The 21,091-nt window shown below is 46.7% G+C and overlaps 1 protein-coding gene and 1 non-coding gene across 4 annotated transcripts in view; both read left to right on the top strand.

The window, feature by feature from the left end:
• Positions 1 to 3,773: 3,773 nt before the first annotated feature.
• Positions 3,774 to 21,091, top strand: part of LOC115315009 (E3 ubiquitin-protein ligase HECTD1) — a 95,429-nt gene continuing 78,111 nt past the window's right edge. For 2 of the 3 annotated variants that reach the window (XM_042288703.1, XM_040499614.2), the window contains exon 1: positions 3,774 to 4,691. In XM_042288703.1, the coding sequence (XP_042144637.1) occupies positions 4,552 to 4,691 (140 nt within the window). In that variant the 5' untranslated portion in view covers positions 3,774 to 4,551. Of the gene's footprint in view, positions 4,692 to 5,983; positions 6,003 to 21,091 lie in introns of those variants that run through there. The other variant, XM_042288705.1, reaches the window with a different exon arrangement.
• Trnac-gca lies at positions 14,424 to 14,496 on the top strand. Its single transcript has one exon. It is a non-coding gene; the product is annotated as a tRNA-Cys (tRNA).

Genomic DNA, 21,091 nt, shown 5'->3' with positions numbered 1-21,091 from the left:
TTTAATGTTATTATCATGTGTGTAGTTTGAAGTATCCTCTCTGCAATGCCTACGAAGGCCCCTGAAGGGAATAAATTAATAAATAACATTTTCACATCACTGGAGTTGGTTTTCGGATGTGCCACATGTTCAGGAGAAGTGGAATGAGTGCAGCCCAATGCAACAAGTCTGCCAGTCTGGTATGTCCCATTAATTATTGAAGGGTCAGAGATGCGACTGCCCTCAAAAGGACCTGCGCGTGCGGTGAACACAATTCTTGCTGTATAAACTCTTGAGGTGTAAAAGCAAGCGGAAATATGTTTATGTGGTTAGCGTATCAAATATGTTTATTTCCGCTGGATTACATAATTATTGATTCTTAGTTAATGGTTCCAGAACGAGTTCTTTCTGCAACAGTCTCCTGTCAGGCGTTGAGTCGTAATACCCGGGGACTTCGTTGTGGGATGACGCTCCTGGCATGTCGGTGTTCAGTTTGGTCGAGTAGCAACTTTGACCGACTGATGCCGTCTTGTAATCATACGTCATGTGCGGCCACTGACATCTGATGCACTGAAAATGCAGGGCTGGCTTTTAATCCGCAAAATTTTCCTGGTCGTTTTCTGCATCAATGCAGCAAGCTCGGGCATGTATTGGTTATGTGGCTGTGCCTTTTGCTGTACCGTTGACTTGATAGCTGGCAACAATGTTTGTTTGCTATCCAAGCAACTTCACTTCCATTTCGTAATGGAGATTTATTCTGCATCCCGCGGCCACTGCAACTTGTGTAAGTCTCATGTGGCAAAGTGAAGTCTGGTGATGCTTGCAGTCCACTTTTGAGAGCAACCAACCATTCTATTTCTTTAAGTCACTGAGCGGCATTCTCCCTCAAAGTTGGAAATCGTGTGCTTTGTGGCGTGGACACAGACAATTAGTGTCAGCAAATTGTTAGGTATTGTCCTTGGACGACAACCGACACGAGATCAACTCTCCTTGCATTGCCGCTCACCTGCTTTGTCGTGCTTACCTCCCGTCCAGATGAAGTAGATCACGAGCTTCGGGGTAATGTCGACACCAGGGACAAAGACCGCCGAAGATAATCCTCAATCTTCCGCGGACGCTCGTCGAGACGTGGTCGAGGGCCATTGGGCACGAACCTTTGCAGGCCAATTCATTGGTACGGGCACCTCCAGTAGACATGGTCGGCCTCATGCAGTGGTAGCAGAGTGGTCTTCGGTCGGCCATTCGCAATACCTCCGTTTTCCTCGGTGTACTTTGTTCAGCGCGGACCTACACTGGTTCTTCCCGATGTCGGGAATGCTTCGGCGTTGGGGTGTCTTGTTGAATTGGCATTCAATAGTAACAGGTAGCAGGTGGTGGTCGTTGTGACTTTGTGGCATAAGTCGCCCTCAGTTCGTCAAATGCCGCTTCACTCAAAGTAGTCTCCAGTTGAAATGCCTGTCGAACTGCTTCTGAAACAATCTCGGCGATCAAAATAAAACCCGGGCAACTGATGGCAAAAACTAGCTTCCTTATCTCCTCCCGGACACCGTTGTGGATGATGTCACGGATGCCTGGCGTCGAAGTCGCAGCTGGACAACTCGAGTGTCGAGACGCTGGGGAGTTGTTGATAGGGACAGGCTCGGGTCTGCAGTGTACATTCAATGTTAGAAGCCTAATTTATATGAACCCTTCGACTGTTGTCGTGGGGTTGCGGACAAGGCTGCTGAAGGTGTTGTCCCTCACTTGAGGGACATGGGATTCTTAGGTTCTTGTCTTCTGTAGCATCAGGGTTGGCGTGGGTGCTCGATCAGAAGCAAAACATCCTCCACGAAGGTGGTGACGCTCTCGTTGGGGCTGTGTCCTCGACAGAATCAGGAATTCGGCTCTCTCTCGTCAATGTTGACTGATGAACGTGCACTTCAGCTCGATGTTGCAAACTTCAAACGACGTTAAGGAAGATTCGTGGTTCTCAAACCAGTGCCTCGCAGTTTCTTCCACGAGAAGTATAGGTTCTGCAGGAGCTGGTTGTCCATCTACCCACTGTGGCGGGCGACACGGACATATTGTTCAATCCAGCCCTCGATGGCTTACGCACCTTGCGTGAAAGTGCATCAGAGTGTGAGATGCAACGGGCAAGCAAACGATGGTGGGAGCGGACGTGGTTTGCTGCTACAGGTTTGTCATTGTTGGCTTAGTCCGCTTCGGTTTTTCTGGCCAAAGACCTAGTTCCGGTGGTTCTTGATGATAGCAGCGACTTGCTTGGATTTCAAGTTCTTCGTGGTGTATTTCCGAGTTTCGTCCTTGTGGTACTCTCTCGTCTTGCAGTTTTTCTGCCGGGATCGGGATAGGACTTGGTTCACGGCTTGCCGGGGGTTTAAGACTCGGGATAATGTGCCACCCGTGTCTTCTTATCGGGCAACTCGGCTGAGGAGCCGCCAGGGTCCACACAGAGTGAAGGGCTATGGATAAAGTGCGCAGCACCTCCACCAGAACATACAATGACAGCTGAGCATGGCCTGGAACTTTCCAGAATAGTAAATATTGATAGAAAATAGGACTGGAGCAAGCATCCGTCACAATATAACAAAAGAGACAGAAAAGAGTCTATCCTGACCACTAAAGAAGCTGCATTGCTTTAGTGGCATTCTGTCCAAATAAATCCTCTCCTTCGGGGTCTGGCGGCTGCCGTGGACGAGCTGAACTGAAATCGGTGTGGGACCACTTTTCTGGTAATAAGCCCCTGCAGACTGCCGTCGCAAAGCGGCGTGAACGGGTGGACTGGGTAGGTGACACGCGCGATGAAATGTCCATACAGCTTGCAATTCGCGTAACGAGTGTTGATGAAACTTTGGTGTCGACGAAACGTGCGACAGACCAGCGGAATCAATACCAACTGCAACACCTGTGCTCCGTGAAAATGCACGTTTACGCCGGAATAATTTCGGAAGCAGCACAGCATCACCTAAAGCATGGCATAGGAGCTACCAGCTTGAAGGCAGCTCTTCGGTACGTCGCACACCTGTACTCCGTGAAAGTGCAGGTCTACGCCGGAACAGTTAGGGAAGCAGCACAGTATCATTTAGCACGGCACGGGAACTACAAGCGGCAAGGCAGCTCTCCGGTGCACCGCACAACCAAAGTGAGCCTTCGGTCATTTGAACGAAGCGGCACCACGATTGCACACTGCCAAGCACGACTCACGCAATTTCCGTCGCTAAACTGTGTATCTAAATATATTGCACACGCTTTACTGCAGATCTCGAGGGGTCCGATGGTCAACGAGAGCACAGAAACGTCGCCTTAAAATTTATCCTAGCGGTGTCCGAATCAATCCGAGGTCCGAGCAACGTAAGGCCGATTGTCTCCTTCGTGGCAATATCCCCGTCGGTCACTAGCGAAATGCACACCGTTCCTCCGTATTTTCACGTTATACCTACGTCAGGCACCACGCTGAACTCTGAAGTCGCTTTCGATCGGCCTCATATGACGGCTTTCGTGTCTGAAATCAGCTCACCGAGACGAACGACAACCAACAAAGCATCCGACAAGCTCCGGCCCAGCTGGGGCCAGCCGCTGCATGGGCGCTGCCATCTTTCCTGTGACGTCACGTATTTGGTTTGGTCATGTGACGTGTGGTCAAATTTGCGTACAATGGCAGCCGCCTTATGGGAATCATTTTCGAGTGCAGACCGGAACTCCGGTTTATCGCTCTAAGCCCCTCTACCTCGTTGGAATTTCGTCATGTCTCACGAGAAAGTTCCAGCCAGTTCCAGCGAAAAAAGATCAGAGGCGAGCGAGGCGGGTGATGTGAGCGCGTTATCCGTACACTCAGATCACTGACACCGTTCAGCGAGCGCAGAGGAACGACGACCACGACCCGAGCAACACTCGGCACCGCAAGAAATGAAAAGAAAAACCAGTCAGCCGCGATAAAACAAGAACCATCCGATTACCGTCTGCAAATCAGCTGTTCCGCACTCGAACCGGAAGCACGTGATCACAGGCCGCACCAGTGCCTTCTGCTGGCTTTGCGCACGACATCGGGCGCCTCTGCGTCAGTTTCCCCCTGCGTTTAGGCTTAGCAACGTGCGGGGTTGACTGGGGTTGTGTGCTTGTGCCTGTGTGTGTTTCTTCCAAAGCTCCCGTACCTTCTGTTGTGTCTTCGCTGAGGGGAAAAACAAACAAACGAATAACTAGAAAAGGGTCGCAACCGTCCCTTCGTCGGCGCCGATCGTCTGTTTGACTGCGTGGAATTCCGTTGTCTGCCCAAGTTGAGACGAGCTCGTGAATGTTGGAGCGAGTCCTAGCCGAGTGCCCCCGTGCTTGTGTCGGTGTTGGTGCCGCCGCCGTCTTCGACGACGACTTCGCGCGTCTCGGCTTCGACGGCGCAATGCGACGTGGCACGACGGATATGTGATCTGGTTTTTTGAGGGAGGGTCGGTCCCGATCCCACCTGTAGGGACTAAAAAAGACCTTTTTGGTCTTCGGCATTTTTTTTTTTATTCCCTCTGCTCGACTTGACGACAACTGGTCCGGGTATCTCGCCGTTTTCGTGCGGTCCGGCGGTCGAAAATGGCGGACGCAGACCCCGAAACGTTGCTGGAATGGCTCAACATGGGCCAAGGAGACGAGAGGGACATGCAGCTCATCGCGCTCGAACAGCTCTGCATGCTGCTACTCATGAGTGACAATGTGGATCGATGCTTCGAGAGGTGAGCCCATCTTTCAGTCTTCTAGTCGCGTGATTGGGTGCCGCCGGACTATGACGGGGTGATTGGCCCAAAAAACAAGATCGGTTTTGTAATTTTTGTTGATTCGGGCATGATTTTGCTTTATTCGTATCGCGTGCTTGTTGCTGTTGTTCTTGGCTTGTTGTTCCATTCTGGGATCATAGCTCTATGAATCATTCGGTGGTTCGGAGAACGTTCAGGCTAGCCCGTTTTCCGAACATTTCCCCGAACTCGTGAAACGAAAAACTCCAAAACCTTTGTTTGTTTGTTATTTTAATCATTTTTTATTTGGCTTGTTAGCGCAGGCCACGATGTTTCGGGTGCACCCGACACTGACCGGACGTTTACGTTTCACCGTTCCAAACGTTTTTTTTCCTTTTCTTGGGCTAGCGATTACGATGTGTCTACACGCTACACATAAAGCCGTTCGACATTTCACACTGTTTCAGATTTTATTCTCCCTTTACACACTACTACGACTAGAAAGTTTCCACGAAAAAAAAAAAGTTTTGTTTTTCTTTTTATTGCCTCCAAAAGACTAAAATTTTTACGGTCTTTGCGTGGGTGGGAAAGGATTTTTGGGTACGAAAGTTTTATCTCATCTCGTTACCACCACAGAGTGCGAATTTTGTCCTGTATCGGCTGTAAGTAGTAGTACCTCTATGGGTGGTAGTGCGGGGGCCACTTCTACCCAGCTTCTACCCTCGCAGCGCTTCCATTTCCTGTTGTAAGTTTTTATTTGTGTTCTGTAGACGGCCACACTCGGCAGAAACTAGAACACGGGACCGCAGCGACGGCGATCTAGACCGCGCTTCGAACTACCACTATATTTTTTTTTCGCCTCTCGCCCGCTTCAAGACCATTTCCGCGTTTTTGTTTCCTCCTGCATGCTCCTGCTCTTCGGGCGACCCGAAACGTGTTTCAGCTTGCTTGGCCGACCTTTCCTTTTCTCCCTCGTTTGTTGAAAGCCATCTTCCCACGGCTTTGCATCGAGTAGCACGTGTACTCAATTTATCTGCTGCCGTTATCGGGCCAGGCAACGGAGACCCGAGTCACGTGAATCGCCCGTCTGCCAGACTCGTGTGTCGCTCGTGCTTATCGTCTGCTCGAAACGACGACGGGCGATTTCGTACTTCTGCTAGGTGCGAAAAGATTGCGAGCCTGGCGTCAACACCGAGCCGGTCGTGGTCAGCCAATGCCTACTAGAACTTAGAAACGATATGACATCGTGGGGCAGAAGCTTACACTCTTTAGACGAGAGAAACAAGCTCAGGTTGAAGCTTGGGCTAGTTGGTATGACATATTTGTTTCTTTCTTCATCTGGTCCATCTCCCTTTGCGCAGAGAAATACATGCTAATCAAATTTAGCCATTTTTTTGTTTTACTTTTGAATATTTGAGTTGTGATAAGGCGTCCGAAGCTTGCCTTATTTGATGAAGGTAACGGTGTCCGTCTGTATGATGTAATCATTATTGTCATCGCTGAAACACCGACCATGCTTCAGTGTAAAGAGCGTTGTTGTTCACATCGAAGATGTAAAGGTGATTACCAAAATAGTCCCCAATTTTTTCATACTCGTGGAAGGTAAAAGGTTTCAAGCTCAACTTATGCACCTGTCACTCCATGTAATCCAAATCTTCCTCTTTTTTTTCTTTTTTTTCGGGGGGGGGGGGGGGGGTGCATGCAATGAACCTACTGCAGCTTTTCAGAAATAGGGTTTGTGGTTTCCGTTTCATTTTATGATGGGCCACCACACCGGACTCATGAGCCATCGGTACCAATTCAATGCCCTGTGAGTGCCATAAGACCTCCTAGACCAACATCTAGGACGTCATGTGTTAGTTTCATAGGGCTAGAATGGCTGAAATGGATCCTTCCCCAGCTGTCCATTGTTTAAGTTGAAACAATAGTTTGCAACGGGTGTTGTAGGCAGTGTTCCCATGGTATTTATTTATTGATGTATTATTTGTCTATACTGCAGCATTCACTTTGAACGCCAAAGCAGGTAATCATACAAGTGTAACCGTGCACCATACCAAGGTAACCATGGATAAATGACAGGACAGTAAATTAGCTACACAACAAAGTGCTTATATAGAGCACCTTTAAAAGTAGCAAGTGACACCAAACTAACACTGCCATTGGGAAGCTTGCTCGATTCATTCACAGTATTGGGAAAGAAGGAGGCTTTGAACAAAGTGGTTCTACAGAACGGTTCAGTGAGAGTTAGATGGCGTTGGTTTCGTGTGGGCCTATTTTCATTAATTGCCATGAAATGGCTAAAATACAAATGCAAATTGCTTTGGAGCACATTAAAAAGAAATTTAAGGCAGTCTAGTTTTTGTTGTGTTGCTAAATCGCGCAATCCAGACAAAACATACAAGTTGCAAATTGACGACATGAAACTACCAATTATAAACAAAATGCAGTGCTTTCTTTTGAACTGCCTCAAGCTTGTCGCCTAAAGACTTAGTGGGGGGTGTCCCAGGCAACACTTCCATACTCTAAGATGAATCTGACAATATAGTTTTATAGGCAGTCAACTTAGTTTCAGAAGTGAAGTGACAAAGGATGCATTTCAAGAACCACAGTTTCTGGATATCTTTTTTGGCTATATAGTTTACACGGATGTTCCAGTTTAGATCTGAAGGGATTAAGACACCGAGATACCGAAAACGAGTGGTTCGGTGTTGATACAATACAAGAAAGACAAAGGTGTACTTTTACGCGTTACACTCATTTGAACACAACTTTTGGAGTTCAAAAACCATGTTCCACTTTGTACACCATGAATTAATTGAAGAGAGACAGCGATTAAGGGATTCCTGGTCTGACAGACTCCTCACACTAAAAAATAAAACACAGTCGTCGGCAAAAAGCGGCATTGAATAGACGGATCATCTATTTTCAAGTCATTAATAAATATTAAAAACAAGAGTGGCCCTAGAACTGATCCTTGGGGCACAACTAATAAAACAGATGATTCAGGCGAAAAAACACCAGAAACACTTACATACTGCCGCCTTTTTGTTAGGTAAGAATCGAGCCAACATAATATGTTCTCGTTAGTGATAATGCAACGCAATTTGTGTAACAATATTTGATGGTAAATGCAATCAAAAGCTTTTGCAAAATCTATAAATATTACGCCAGTTTGACTGCCTGCATCAATGGTAGCCGAAAATTTGTGTATTGTGTGAACTAATTGAGTTACTGTGGACATCCGGCATCTGAACCCATGGTGGTGCTCACCCTGAAAACAATTTACAAGTCTTCAAGAATACAGTCATATGCTTAAGTATTAGGTGTTCAAATACTTCACTAGATGTAGATGAAAGAGAAATAGGTCTGTAGTTAATGATACAGTGACTGTTGCCTGACTTAAATATAGATAATGCTCTGGCAATTCTCCATTCGTCGGGTACTGCGCCTGTGCTGAGGCTATTGCAGTAAATCAAGTGCAGGAACTTAGCTGACCATTCGGCATACCTAAAGAGAAGAAGGTTTGGTATATTATCAGGGCTGCGTCTCTTTCTGATCTCAAAATTAGGGATTTATTTTTGTTGCTTGAGTCATCACCATATGAAAAACAACATGTGACCACGGTGGTGCATGACCTTTGGTGCATGCGTCATCTGTTGTGATTCTCGACAGCTGGAGGTACAGGAAATTCAGCATACCAGTGCAGTCGGCTTTGCTAGAACCAGATAAAACAGAGAATTTCCAAAGTTGAAATGCTTTGGACATGATTCTAGAGTGAAAATCCAAGAATCATCGTAAAAGCTTTTGGGACGATGATGGAATACCAAAAGTGAGACTTTCGAAGCTTCAAATCAATTCATTCTTTATTTTACAGGCAGTTTTGGAAGGACGCATAGACAAAAGAGACAATGCCTGACGCCTGTAACAAAAAAGGAAAAAAAGAAAGCTGAGAAGAAATTTTTGTGATAGTTCGTTTTCATCAAGGCATTACATGAGGGGTAGGGGGGGTGGGAACAGAGGAATATTAACTACTTTTAATACAGATCACATAAAATTCAAGAAGGTTTGACAAAGTCATACGTGACAAAGGAATGAAAAAAGCAATATTTACATTCTAATGTTGTACATAGGGCTTAAAATACATGGAATAATTCTTTGCGAGCACTCTTAAATTGGCCACAATCAGAGATGTTTACCACACTCTCGGGCAGTAATAGGCAGATTTAAAGGAGACTGGGATTGCTGCTTGGTGTGCCATAAGGGGCATAGAAATGTGGGGCCAGCCTCAGACTTTGAAGCTGTCACACTAGACGTAAAGGACTAATTTAAGCAATCTTGCCAGGGACTCCAAATTAGGCCAGCGTATTCTACCGTCGAACGAATGAAGGACCTGTAAGCTAACAAGCGAACATCAGAGGGTGCTGAATATAAGTTTCTTCTAAAACAACCCAGTGTACAATTTGCTTTTCCAACGATGTAATCAATATGCAAATTCCAACCTAGATTTTCTGTTAGTGTTACTTCTAGATATTTGTAATTGCTTACTTTTTCGTGATGGCTGGCAAGGGACTTGGTCAAATGCCTTAACAAAAAAATAAACAAAAATAGCATCAGTTTGTTTCCAAGAATGGTTGTTCTCGTGCACGTTGGTAAGAAATTAAAAAAAAAAAAAAAAAAGCTGAGTTTTGCAGGATCTTCCTTTGCGAAAACCATGCTAACGACGTGACTATAGATAACCTGTTCAATAAGCTTACAGGGTCTGCTGGTTAGGGAAATCTGGCTATAATTATTAGGGGACATGATGTCTCCAGCTGCCTTAAAAACAGGAATAACCTTTGCATGTGTCCAGTCTCCAGGTGGTGATCCCTGGTCTAGGCGTTGTTGGAATAACAGTTGCAGTCGAACACTGGAGGATGGCAGAGTGTGCTTTAGTGGTTTGGGCATAATACCATCACTTCCTGGACTAGAAGAGTGGGAGAGGTTGAGTATAAGCTCGCTAATCTCGTGGGAGTCGACGCTTCTTTGATCAAGGAATGCGCTATTATAACTAACATCAGATACAGGCAGTGGAAAGGAATCTTCGTTAAAAACCTCACGAAAGAATTGATTAAAAGAAATTTCACTTTCTAGGTCGAACAACGGGTTCCCATGATCATCAGTGAGGCCACGTACAGCGTGCTGTTTTTTCGGAGGGCTAATGATTTTCAAAAACTGTCTAGGGTTAGAGCTCAATATTTTTTTTTTAATGTCCCACCAAAGAATCACTTTTTTTTTTTTGCATTTTCAATTGATTTTTTTACAAACTTTAGAATGTCTTGCCAATTTTTCCCTTTGAATCTGTAGCCTAGAATAAAGTCGTATTTAGTATTAAGAAGTTTTTTTTTTTTCATTGTCTTTTAAATCAAGGGTTTTGATTGTTAGATGTGATTTTTAGTTTTGACACGCATAGATTCAGAGTTTCTAAAAGCTTGGCTTTGATCAAGCTCCAGTTCTCTTCCACTGATTTGAGCTGAAAGTGATGCGGGGACGTTTCAATGATCGACGCTATCTCGGAAAAATTTGCTCTAGTGTAGTAGAAAATCTTCTTGCTTTCACAACATTTTTTTGCTTTCACAACGTTTGCATCTCGCAAGACAATTCTACGATCACTCATAGCCTGAACGACATGAACATATGATATTAGGTCGAGAATCGATGCAAAAATTAAGTCAAAAACAGAATTTTCACGCGTTGGAACTAACACATCTTGGTGAAGTGAACAAGCTCTGCCAATGTCGATGAAGTCTCTACATTGTGAGATGTTTCTGCAATTACTACTAGGCACAAACTCAACCCAGTCGATTCCACGGTAATTAAAATCAGACCCAAGAAGTACGGGATGCTGGGGATACCGCAGTGTTACGAAATTCAGAACTTAACACTGTTCTTGAGCGAACATGATATCCGCATCTGGAGGTCTATAACAAACGCCTATCAATATATAAGGAAATGCAAACTTGACTCGAACAAACCATATTTCAATATCAGCCTGTCAATCAACGACTGTCGAGGAGAAACGTGTTTTAATTGCCACAAAGACGCTACCACCCCTAGACAAATGTCTGTCTGTCCTGTGAATGTTAAAGTCACTCCGTATTGAAAATTGGTCATCAGTTCTATTTCTTGAAAACCACGTTTCGCTACCTAAAATAGCGCAAGGGCAGTGTACCCCAACAGCATCATACTTTGAAAATTGGCAACAAGCAACTTTAACTGGTTGACCTTACTTTTACGGCTAGACCGTCAATCGCCCTTATTTACCCTTATTTACACCTGAAAGCGTAGGGCTCAACGTAGCGTTTTGTAATTCAAGGACTTGGTTCAAGTAAAAATCACAAAAAAAAAAAAAGGCTTTATTATCACCGAACAGTTTATCGAAACTGAGTCGTACTCTTTTCTGGGCTTCGCGACAAGTTCTACCGAATTCCCTAACCTTCCTTCGTGCTTCCTGAATATTAAGAGAAAAATCTTCGTCATTCCATACCTTTGGCGACTGAATAATCGATCGCAATCTGCCCGGTTCGTTCCCATGTTTCCCCGCGTTCTTCAAAGATCCCTTCAAAATTATTATTTCGGTGCAGACTGCCCCAAAAATTACCACGCGTCACAGATAACAGCCCTAGATTGTTAGCGAGTGAACTGACATCTTGTTTCATTACGATCACGTCGTCCTGACATTTTGATTGATCGGCTACATTTTTTCTGAGTCACCCTGTCTCATAGGTTAGAAATGCCGATTGAGATAGTATTTAGATTTTCCGTATTTTCCTTCTGGTAGCTTTCTGTTCTCTTCCCAAGCTAACGATCTGTAGGCTGTCACGTTGTTTTTCGGGGCTCCTAATCTGGCTGATAAGTTCCTGTGACTTCATTCAGCCTTCAAGATTTGCTAGTTTGAGTAGCACTTACGCTCAAAAGTTTTTCCACGGAAAGTTACCATAAAGATTGATGTGGTTAGGCATTGTGACGAGGTTTGCGTGTAAGTTATTGTTTCATCTTTCTTTTTTTTTTTTAATTTTAAATAGAACTGGATCTATGCACGCATACACATGCTGGCACCGCGCGTGTCGCTGGCAGCTGTTCGCAAGATAGTCGACCTAGTTAATTTGAGTTGACCGTATTCGGAGACATTTTAACAGCTTATACTTCGTTGCATCATTTGGGCTGGAAATTGTACTATTTAGACACTACTGCCAACTTGTTTGATCGGATCTGGTTGCTAGACTTGACTCGGAACAATGTGCAAGGTCCACCACATCGAGTGAAAACCGCACGTACGAATACGATCACCACGACCTGCAAGAGCGGTAAAGTAGATAAGTAAAACTTTAAGTAAGTAAGTGACCTCCAAAGTTGCTATGAAATCTCAGTAACTGTAGCTGCAGTTTGGTTACTTCCTGAGATTGTGGTGACGAGTGCACAAATTCACATAGATTTGGTCTCAGCATCAACACTACATGTATGTTGCCACTGAAACTCTACCAAGGTGGAACTATGTCAAAAATATTTGTTTCGTGTTTAGAGCTACGTTAATACAGTTGCATTTGTGCACAACGGTAACGGATCTTTTAACTTCATTGTATTTAAACTAAAGTAACTATCACTGTAACTTGCTTACTCTGTAAAGATAACTTCTGTAGCCTTTGTACCTGCTGTTTCCAGTGTCTTACGTATAATTGATCTCACTTGAGCGAGAAACCGTCATCGAAAAACCGGAGTCGGCCAAGTGAAGCCAGTTCAAAGCGCCCCCCCCCCCCTCCCCCCCACACACACACACACATGTACACACACACATTATTACATAGGGGGGATACGTAATACAATCAGCCATAGAACAGAACCAAGAAACACACACACACAAAAAAAAGGAAGAGAAAGTACAGAAAAGAAAGCCCAATGTTATTAATCGTATAACAGAACCAAGAAAGAGAAAACAACGGTATACTCCCCGGATGTATCGCTTGCCCGATGAACAGTGCGCGTGCGCAGATGGGCCAGGCGGCGCAGTATCGTGGAATCGTTATCGGAGCGCACAACACCGATTTCCTCCTATACGGCGTCCCCACGAGGCTTCGTCCCCGAAATGAGGCAACGTTGCGATGGTTCAGGGACGGTCCCGTGCGCGTTATCCGCTACACCTGCCTTTACGTGTGCGGCGGGTGACGCCGGCGACGACACCGGCCTTGAGCTCGATTGGACACAAGGTCGGCGTGACACAGAACAGCTCCCGGGCACGGGACGCTGAGTTGCAGACATCCAAACGCAAATAAAAGTGTTTTTTTTTATTTATTTTTTTGCGGGACGTTGAGGAGCATTTATTGAGTTCTATGAGCAGCCGTAATGCGTTCTATATATATATATATATATATATATATATATATATATATATATATATATATATATATATATATATATATACGGAACAGCACCTGGGAACAAAAGACGGCACTCGAGAGAAATATGCTCAATACAATAATAGCCCTTAAAGGAGTTAGCCGAGGAGGTTGCCAAAAAAGAGATCTCTTTTTTGGCAACCTCCTCGGCTAACTCCTTTAAGGGCTATTATTGTATTGAGTATATATATATATATATGCTTCTCTATTTTTAATATATACACTTTTTTTGCGGCGCTTTTTTGGTAGACTTTTTCTCAAAACCCCATCGAGCAACCTTGGCCCGTTGGTGGGGTAACGCCGACTAGGTTTGACCAGAGTAAAAATGACGAGGGATATGTAGGAAGCTTGTTTCCGCGCTAAAAGGCTGTCCAAAATCGAAACGCAACAAACACCGTGCACAAATTAAAGAGAAAAAAAAAAAAATGACTGCGCACGTTTTTGTTTGTGTGTTGTCCACTTTTTGTTTCCCAAGTCTCGGAATGTCCAAGACGTTGAAAGTTCACCAGTCCGCCTGGTTGCTCTGTTATTTTTGCCTTTAATCGGCCCTGATAGCGTAATAAGACAGAGTCGGCGCGAACACGACATGGGCTCTGTTTCGCGTTTTATTCGGAGGAATTATGGCTATCATCGAATTTTAGCAGCACTCTCTCGTGTTTGGGACCCGGAATGAACACTTTTTTCGACAACTAGTATTCCGGTAAGTTTCCTGTAACAGAACATTCGCGGGCGGACATCTCTCGAAGTGGAGAGGTGGAGAGTTATCCGTTATAATTAGGGCTCCTTGTTTTCGGCGTTTATTTTTCTTCAGATTGCGGGTGTTCTTTCGACAGTTATTTTTGGCGTCGAAGAAAAATAGGGCATGGGGATTCCCCAAATTCTAGGGAACAGACTCAAATACTTAGAAAACGTCCCTGTACGGGGAAGAAAATGAAGCGAGATGAGATCCGTGGTTCCGAAGCAAGAAGCACTGGGGGAGGTTGTGTTCTTCCGGGTCAGTACAAAATAAATCCGTGGACAGCGCTCCACTGGAAAGGGAGAGGTCCCGGGTTCGATACCCGGACCAGGCGGATTCTTTTCGGTCGCGCACCAGTCACCTAGCTGTGTTTGGAGATTTGTGTTTTTCTTTTGTCCCTCTTGTTCCCCTTCTCCGGGGAATATTTTCATCATTCTTGTCCGACTCGCTCGCACCTTTGCATTTAATCGCGTTATAATCATAACCTTAAAAACGCAAGCCTTTCACCCTTGTTGGTGTTAGACTGGTGGCAGCTGATAAAATCCGTTTGCTGTACCGACGTCTAACCCCTGGTTAGCTCAATTGGTAGAGCGCTCCCCTGCAAATGGAGAGGTCCCGGGTTCGATACCCGGACCAGGCAGATTTCTTCGGTCGGGCACCAGTCACCTAGCTGTGTTTGGAGACTTGTGTTTGTCCTTTGTCCCTCTTGTTCCCCTTCTCCAGGGATTATTTTCGAAAAAGTTGCTTCCCGTAAAGCGCTTTTTTTTTTTTTTAATTTTTTGATAAAACCGGCTCGGCAAGCCCGTTTTCAAAATCAGTCGTACTCGTCCAGCGTCCATCGGCTGGAGTGCTAAAGCGCGAATGAGAGTCCGTCGGACGGGACCGCGAAGAGCGGCTCATTGATTACGCGTAGGGGATGTGGGGAGGAGGAAGAGAGAAAGAGACGGGCGTTCTCTGCCCTTGGGAGGGTACCGCTGCTGCATTCGGCGCTGGGGTGTGTTTTTTTTGCTAGCTTCGCTCGCTTGTGCCCGTGCTGCCGTGCCGTGCCTATCCGGCTTTCCGCGGGGTCGCCAGAACTGGTCTCGTGGGCTGTATGTGCGTGCGGTCGTCCTTGGCGTCTCACCGACGGGCTCACGACCCTGTCCGAGTCTTGTTTACCTCCACACACTGCACGGAGAACGCGTCTTTTTTTTTTTTTTTCTTTGTATTCGTTGTTGTTTGCATGCCGAGCACCTATCTGTGTTGTCTCTCTCTCTACTCGGACCGAAGGGTCTTTTTTTATTTTTTTAAAGTTTTCTTTTGTTGCGTCTAGACGATGTTTCCCTGTCGGCACCTGTGTGAGTTGACAGCCCTGAGCGGTCGGCCAGGGTAGATATGTTTCTTTTTTTTTTTTTTCGTATATAACTGTCTTGCGGCATAAAGCTAAAATAAAAACGACCAAGAAAAAGAAAGCAATGACGGTGTGAGATATGCGGAATACAGGGAGTCGTAGCCTTTGCCGGCTGTGATTACTTATTGTCCCCGACAGGATTAGAACGACGGGGAATGCAACGAGCGCGTGCATGGAGGTGCACGCCCGGCCGTTCTATTCCTGTCAGTGGCTACAAAATGTAACACCGAGCGTGACGGAGGCACCTAAAACGTGGCGTTCAAACTTCCTTTCTTTTTTCTTTTTTTTTTTTTTGGGGGGGGGGGGGGGGGAGCGCTTAATTGTTCTCAATTTTCTTCGTTGCCGAGCCCGCCCCTCCGCATGTAACGCGGAGCCACATTTGAAATGTAAACTGCCGTTTATTTCGCTACCGAGACCATTGGCGCAGGATTAGATCTCACCTTTCCGGTCATTCTGGCGACGTGTCACTCTGCCTGGTGATAGTTATAAAAAAAAAAAAAAAGAAATTGAGACGAGGGGATGAATTATACTTTTGGTTTCTGGGATAGGTGGAGCAAGCTACCGCCCATTCTAAAAGGTACAGCTATTACCATTCATCCATCCAGGTTTGCTTGCACCCCACTAGCGGCCATCTTGGCGTATTTGTTCGCGCTGCGATTTTGGTTCCGCGTCGTCGGTGGCACGGCGTGGCGCTACTCTGGGCTCCTTCCGCGTCGTCGGTGGCACGGCGTGGCGCTACTCTGGGCTCCTTCCTGTCCCTGGCGTCTTCTGCGAAGCGTTTCTTTGTCTCGTTCACGTGGGCCAACGGTCCGCGTTGCCCAAGGACGCGGAGCCGTTGGCTCCGGCGGTCGGCCGTTGACGGCACGTGGTGACGTCGGCCGGGTCTGGCGACCTGCCCGCACGGCGTGAGCGACCTTATGGTCCCTTCCCGCCTCCTGATCGTCGTCGTCGTTGCTATATGCTCTCTTTCGGCATAACTTGGCAGACGGTCGAAGGCCTCGGGAGAGACTCGGCACCGCAACAACGAGAGTGCCATTCTTCCGCGCCAGAAAGTAGTCCCCACGTGTATCTATAGTCAGGATGAACAAAGTCGGGAAATAATATTATTAATCGTCACATTCGCCACGCTGCTTTTAACATCGTTTCAAGTTCATTCATTTATTTATTTATAACGCCCCCAGAGGCCCATGTTCGAGGGCACTGATTTAGTACCAGACGACTTGGGCGCAGTGGTACACGCACTGCGGCAGAGTGCCGTCACGTGGTACCTCGCCTTCTTTTCCCGGATCATGGGGTGCCGTTAGCTTTCGCCGTTTGCAAAGTGATGACGAAATGTTCTCGTTGCAAGGTTGGCGGAGCGCGCCTTAAGTGTGACGCAAAAAAAAAAAAAAAAAAAAAAAAACGAAATCTGGTAAGACGGACGAAGATCACAAACAGAGCGACGCGGGCTGACTAGTCGACGTTTGGGTGTGTTTCTTTTCTTTTTAATTTTTTTGTCTCTCTGGTCCGGTTTTTTTTTTATTATTATTATTCATTTTAACTAGTTTAAGCTTGCACGCTTTCAAGCGAGACGTGGTGGCGCCTCCGAAAGTCGCTTTAGCGAGCGCCGGTTTAAGATGTGTACCACCTCAGTTCATCGAACCCCTCATTCTTCGAAGCTCAGTTCAGAGAAAGCAAGCCTTGTCTTCATCCGCTATTTTTTTTGTGTTATGATTTACAACGAATCTTAACTTTGTCATGGTGAAACGTACACTGAGCGGCACTCTTCGCGCGGACGCATCATCGGCGCCTTTGTAAGAGGAAGTAGACAGACAAGAGCGCAATTTTAGGCGGGATTCGAACCCACAACCCTTTGATTGCGAGCCAGACATGCCACCGACTAGAAAAAATGTTTACCGCTCTTAAGTTTTCATGATATTATAAACAACCATTTCTCCCAGATAGTACGTACATTTGATCTAGCGAATACCGCAAAGCCTTCCCACTAGTGAAATGAAGTTCCATAGGTGGCGCCAGCGTGCCCGTGTTTTGTCGTAAGAGATCGCAACAACTCCGTCGCGAGCCAACGCGAGTGTGTGAACGTGCCTTCGCGTACTCGAAGGTAAATGTGTGAGTCTAGGCTTCGGTGCTGGGTCGGCGAAGCACGCTGCTTCGCTAAAATGCCGCGTCTGTCGAACGCAGTGAACCGGCCATGTGAACGGGTCAGTGGAGTTCTAAACATAGACGGGGAACGCGCTTTCGGGCTCATCGTCAGGATTTGCGGGCGAAAATCCTTCCTGCGCTGTCGGTTTTCGTGTAGTTTTTTTTTTTTTTTTTTTTTTTTCTTTTTTTCGACACAGGGGTGGTCGCGACGTTGAGCTCCAGACAGGGCGCGTTCGTAGCAGACGTCTGCGTCACTTGATGACGTCTGCGAAAGTTGTGGTGACGTGCCTTTTGTCGAATCGATATCTCAGTTCGCAGACGTGGTCACGGATCAGTTTCGGAGACGCCTGCGTCACTTGATGACGTCTGCGAAAGTTGTGGTGATGTGCCTTTTGTCGAATCGATATCTCAGTTCGCAGACGTGGTCACGGATCAGTTTCGGTTTCGGAGACGTCTGCGTCACTTGATGACGTCTGCGAAAGTTTTGGTGATGTGCCTTTTGTCGAATCGATATCTCAGTTCGCAGACGTGGTCACGGATCCGTTTCGGTTTCGGAGACATCTGCGTCACTTGATGACGTCTGCGAAAGTTGTGGTGATGTGCCTTTTGTCGAATCGATATCTCAGTTCGCAGACGTGGTCACGGATCAGTTTCGGTTTCGGAGACGCCTGTGTCACTTGATGACGTCTGCGAAAGTTTTGGTGATGTGCCTTTTGTCGAATCGATATCTCAGTTCGCAGACGTGGTCGCGGATCAGTTTCGGTTTCGGAGACGTCTGCGTCACTTGATGACGTCTGCGAAAGTTTTGGTGATGTGCCTTTTGTCGAATCGATATCTCAGTTCGCAGACGTGGTCACGGATCGGTTTCGGAGACGTCTCCGTCACTTGATGACGTCTGCGAAAGTTTTGGTGATGTGCCTTTTGTCGAATCGATATCTCAGTTCGCAGACGTGGTCACGGATCAGTTTCGGTTTCAGAGACGTCTGCGTCACTTGATGGCGTCTGCGAAAGTTGTGGTGATGTGCCTCTTGTCGAATCGATATCTCAGTTCGCAGACGTAGTCACGGATCAGTTTCGGTTTCAGAGACGTCTGCGTCACTTGATGACGTCTCCGAAAGTTTTGGTGATGTGCCTTTTGTCGAATCGATATCTCAGTTCGCAGACGTGGTCACGGATCAGTTTCGGTTTCGGAGACGTCTGCGTCACTTGATGACGTCTGCGAAAGTTGTAGAGATGTGCCTTTTGTCGAATCGATATCTCAGTTCGCAGACGTGGTCACGGATCAGTTTCGGTTTCGGAGACGCCTGCGTCACTTGATGACGTCTGCGAAAGTTGTGGAGATGTGCCTTTTGTCGAATCGATATCTCAGTTCGCAGACGTGGTCACGGATCAGTTTCGGTTTCGGAGACGCCTGCGTCACTTGATGACGTCTGCGAAAGTTGTGGTGATGTGCCTTTTGTCGAATCGATATCTCAGTTCGCAGACGTGGTCACGGATCAGTTTCGGTTTCGGAGACGTCTGCGTCACTTGATGACGTCTGCGAAAGTTGTGGTGATGTGCCTTTTGTCGAATCGATATCTCAGTTCGCAGACGTGGTCACGGATCAGTTTCGGTTTCGGAGACGTCTGCGTCACTTGATGACGTCTGCGAAAGTTGTGGTGATGTGCCTTTTGTCGAATCGATATCTCAGTTCGCAGACATGGTCACGGGTCAGTTTCGGTTTTAGAGACGTCTGCGTCACTTGATGACGTCTGCGAAAGTTTTGGTGATGTGCCTTTTGTCGGAATCGATATCTCAGTTCGCAGACGTTGTCACTGCTAAGTTTCGGTTTCGTAGTGCGCTATGGGTCGCGCGTCACGCTAGCGCGGTGGCGCTGGTGTCGGCACTGCTCATGCGCAGACGCTTTATCTCGCTCGAATCGGGCTTATGCGCAGACGCTGGTGTTGGCAAACGCGGACTTGTTTTGAGCTTGTTGGTGGCGTGCTGCAGCGGCGAGTGTGATCTAACGGGGCGTGCCTTCATATGTAATAATAATAATAATAATAATAATAATAATACTTTTTATGACAAGCTTTCCTGCCTCCAAGAGAAAGAAGAAGAAAAAAACGCAGGTTTTCTCGCTAATCTGCTTTTGGATGCGCTGCTAATTTGCTATTGTCTGTGCAGTGAGTGCCGTGCTTTCGTTTCATTAAAGTTTCGTGGCTAGATCATTTCTTCGGCATTTCTTCGAGGAACGAGCAGGAATTTCCCGTTTCAAAACTTCCCGTATTACTTTTGGAAGATTGTTGGAAGATAGCTTCTTTCCTTGCTCGAAGGAAACTAAAAAAAGAGAAATGAAGCTTCTGAGGGATAAATACAACGTCGGCAGGCACGTGAAAAGGTTGCTCGGCACGCAAGAAGACGCTCTTGGGCCAGCCGAATCACGCGCCAGGAGAACGTCTGTCTGTTTACGCTCGGCCGCTACGTACCCGGTTTCCTTCTCTTTCGGCGTTTTTTTTTTTTTTTTTTCGCGCCGTCGAACTTTGCAGGGATAAAAATAAAGTAAACGAAGACTTTAACCGGAGAAGGAAAGGAAGAAAGAAAGAAAAAAATGTTAGGGGAAAAAAAAACAAGAGTGTGAGAGGTGTGCAAACTGGTTCGCGAAAAAAACAAAACAGAAATAAACCGAGTACCTTTCGAACCGGGAAATGGACGAGGACGTTTTGGCCCTATTATTTGGTTTGCACGGAGGGACTACTGTTTTGTTTCCTCACTGGAGCTCTTCGGCAATCGAAACGACTTTCGCCTCTTTTTTTTTTCTTTGTTCGCCGAGAAAGGATTGTCGAGTGAAGTGCCTCTTCCTGTCTGCTTCGGGAAGTGGCTGACGGCACGTGGCTCGAAGCGCGCGCTCGTCTCGAGACGAATCTTGCGACGTCCGAGGTCGTTCGTCGCGCGCTTTTCGTCAGCGGGGTGTTTGTGCCAGTCACGTGGGCTACTCTCTCTCTAAAAAAAAAAAAAAAAAAAAAAAAAAGAAAGGAGTCGCGGAGCATTCTTGAGGGGAGCCAATCACTGCGATTTGAGAAGGCGTCATTGCATCGTAAACATCGCGCGTTGATGTATGTCTCGCGGAGAAGCGACACCCGCGGAAAAAAACGCCGCGATCCTGCCTGTTATCTCGCGGTGCAGCCGTGTTGTGTGGTGTGGGAGACTTGACTTTTGGCCGCTCCGACGGGTGCCCCAAAATGGAGAGTTTTATCGTTCTGATGTATATCTCGGGTAACGATACCCGATGACGATTCGATGCGCGCGCTCAAAGGCGGCGGCGGAGAATCGGGTACCGTTATCGGAGTCGTCGGAACGATTACTAGAAAAAACGACTCGTGCACATACATCGCAGCACCGTTACCGGCTCGTCTGCCTGTGTAAAACGTTTCGACCTGTAAATAGCAAAGAGGGGAGGCAAAACCAGAATCACTGACGGCTACGCTGATGTCCTAAATGTCTGCTATTTGGTGTGGCGACGGCCAAACATGCGTTTTCGCCCACACTGGAAGTGACGACAATTCAAGATGGCGGCGGCCTCGCAACGCTCGGCTCTGACGTCATGCCGCCGCGGCGGCGCTGCTGCTGTCGACGCTGCGCATGCGCATTACGCGATACCGGTTTTCTCGCATGCGCGTTGTCCACATATCCGGTATAGGCAGACGGGGACTTGTTTGTAATC

Source organism: Ixodes scapularis, unplaced genomic scaffold, assembly GCF_016920785.2.
Source record: "Ixodes scapularis isolate PalLabHiFi unplaced genomic scaffold, ASM1692078v2 PGA_scaffold10__122_contigs__length_95168666, whole genome shotgun sequence".
In the NCBI taxonomy this organism is placed as follows: Eukaryota; Metazoa; Arthropoda; class Arachnida; order Ixodida; family Ixodidae; genus Ixodes; species Ixodes scapularis.
This window is presented reverse-complemented; position numbering and strand designations above follow the sequence as displayed.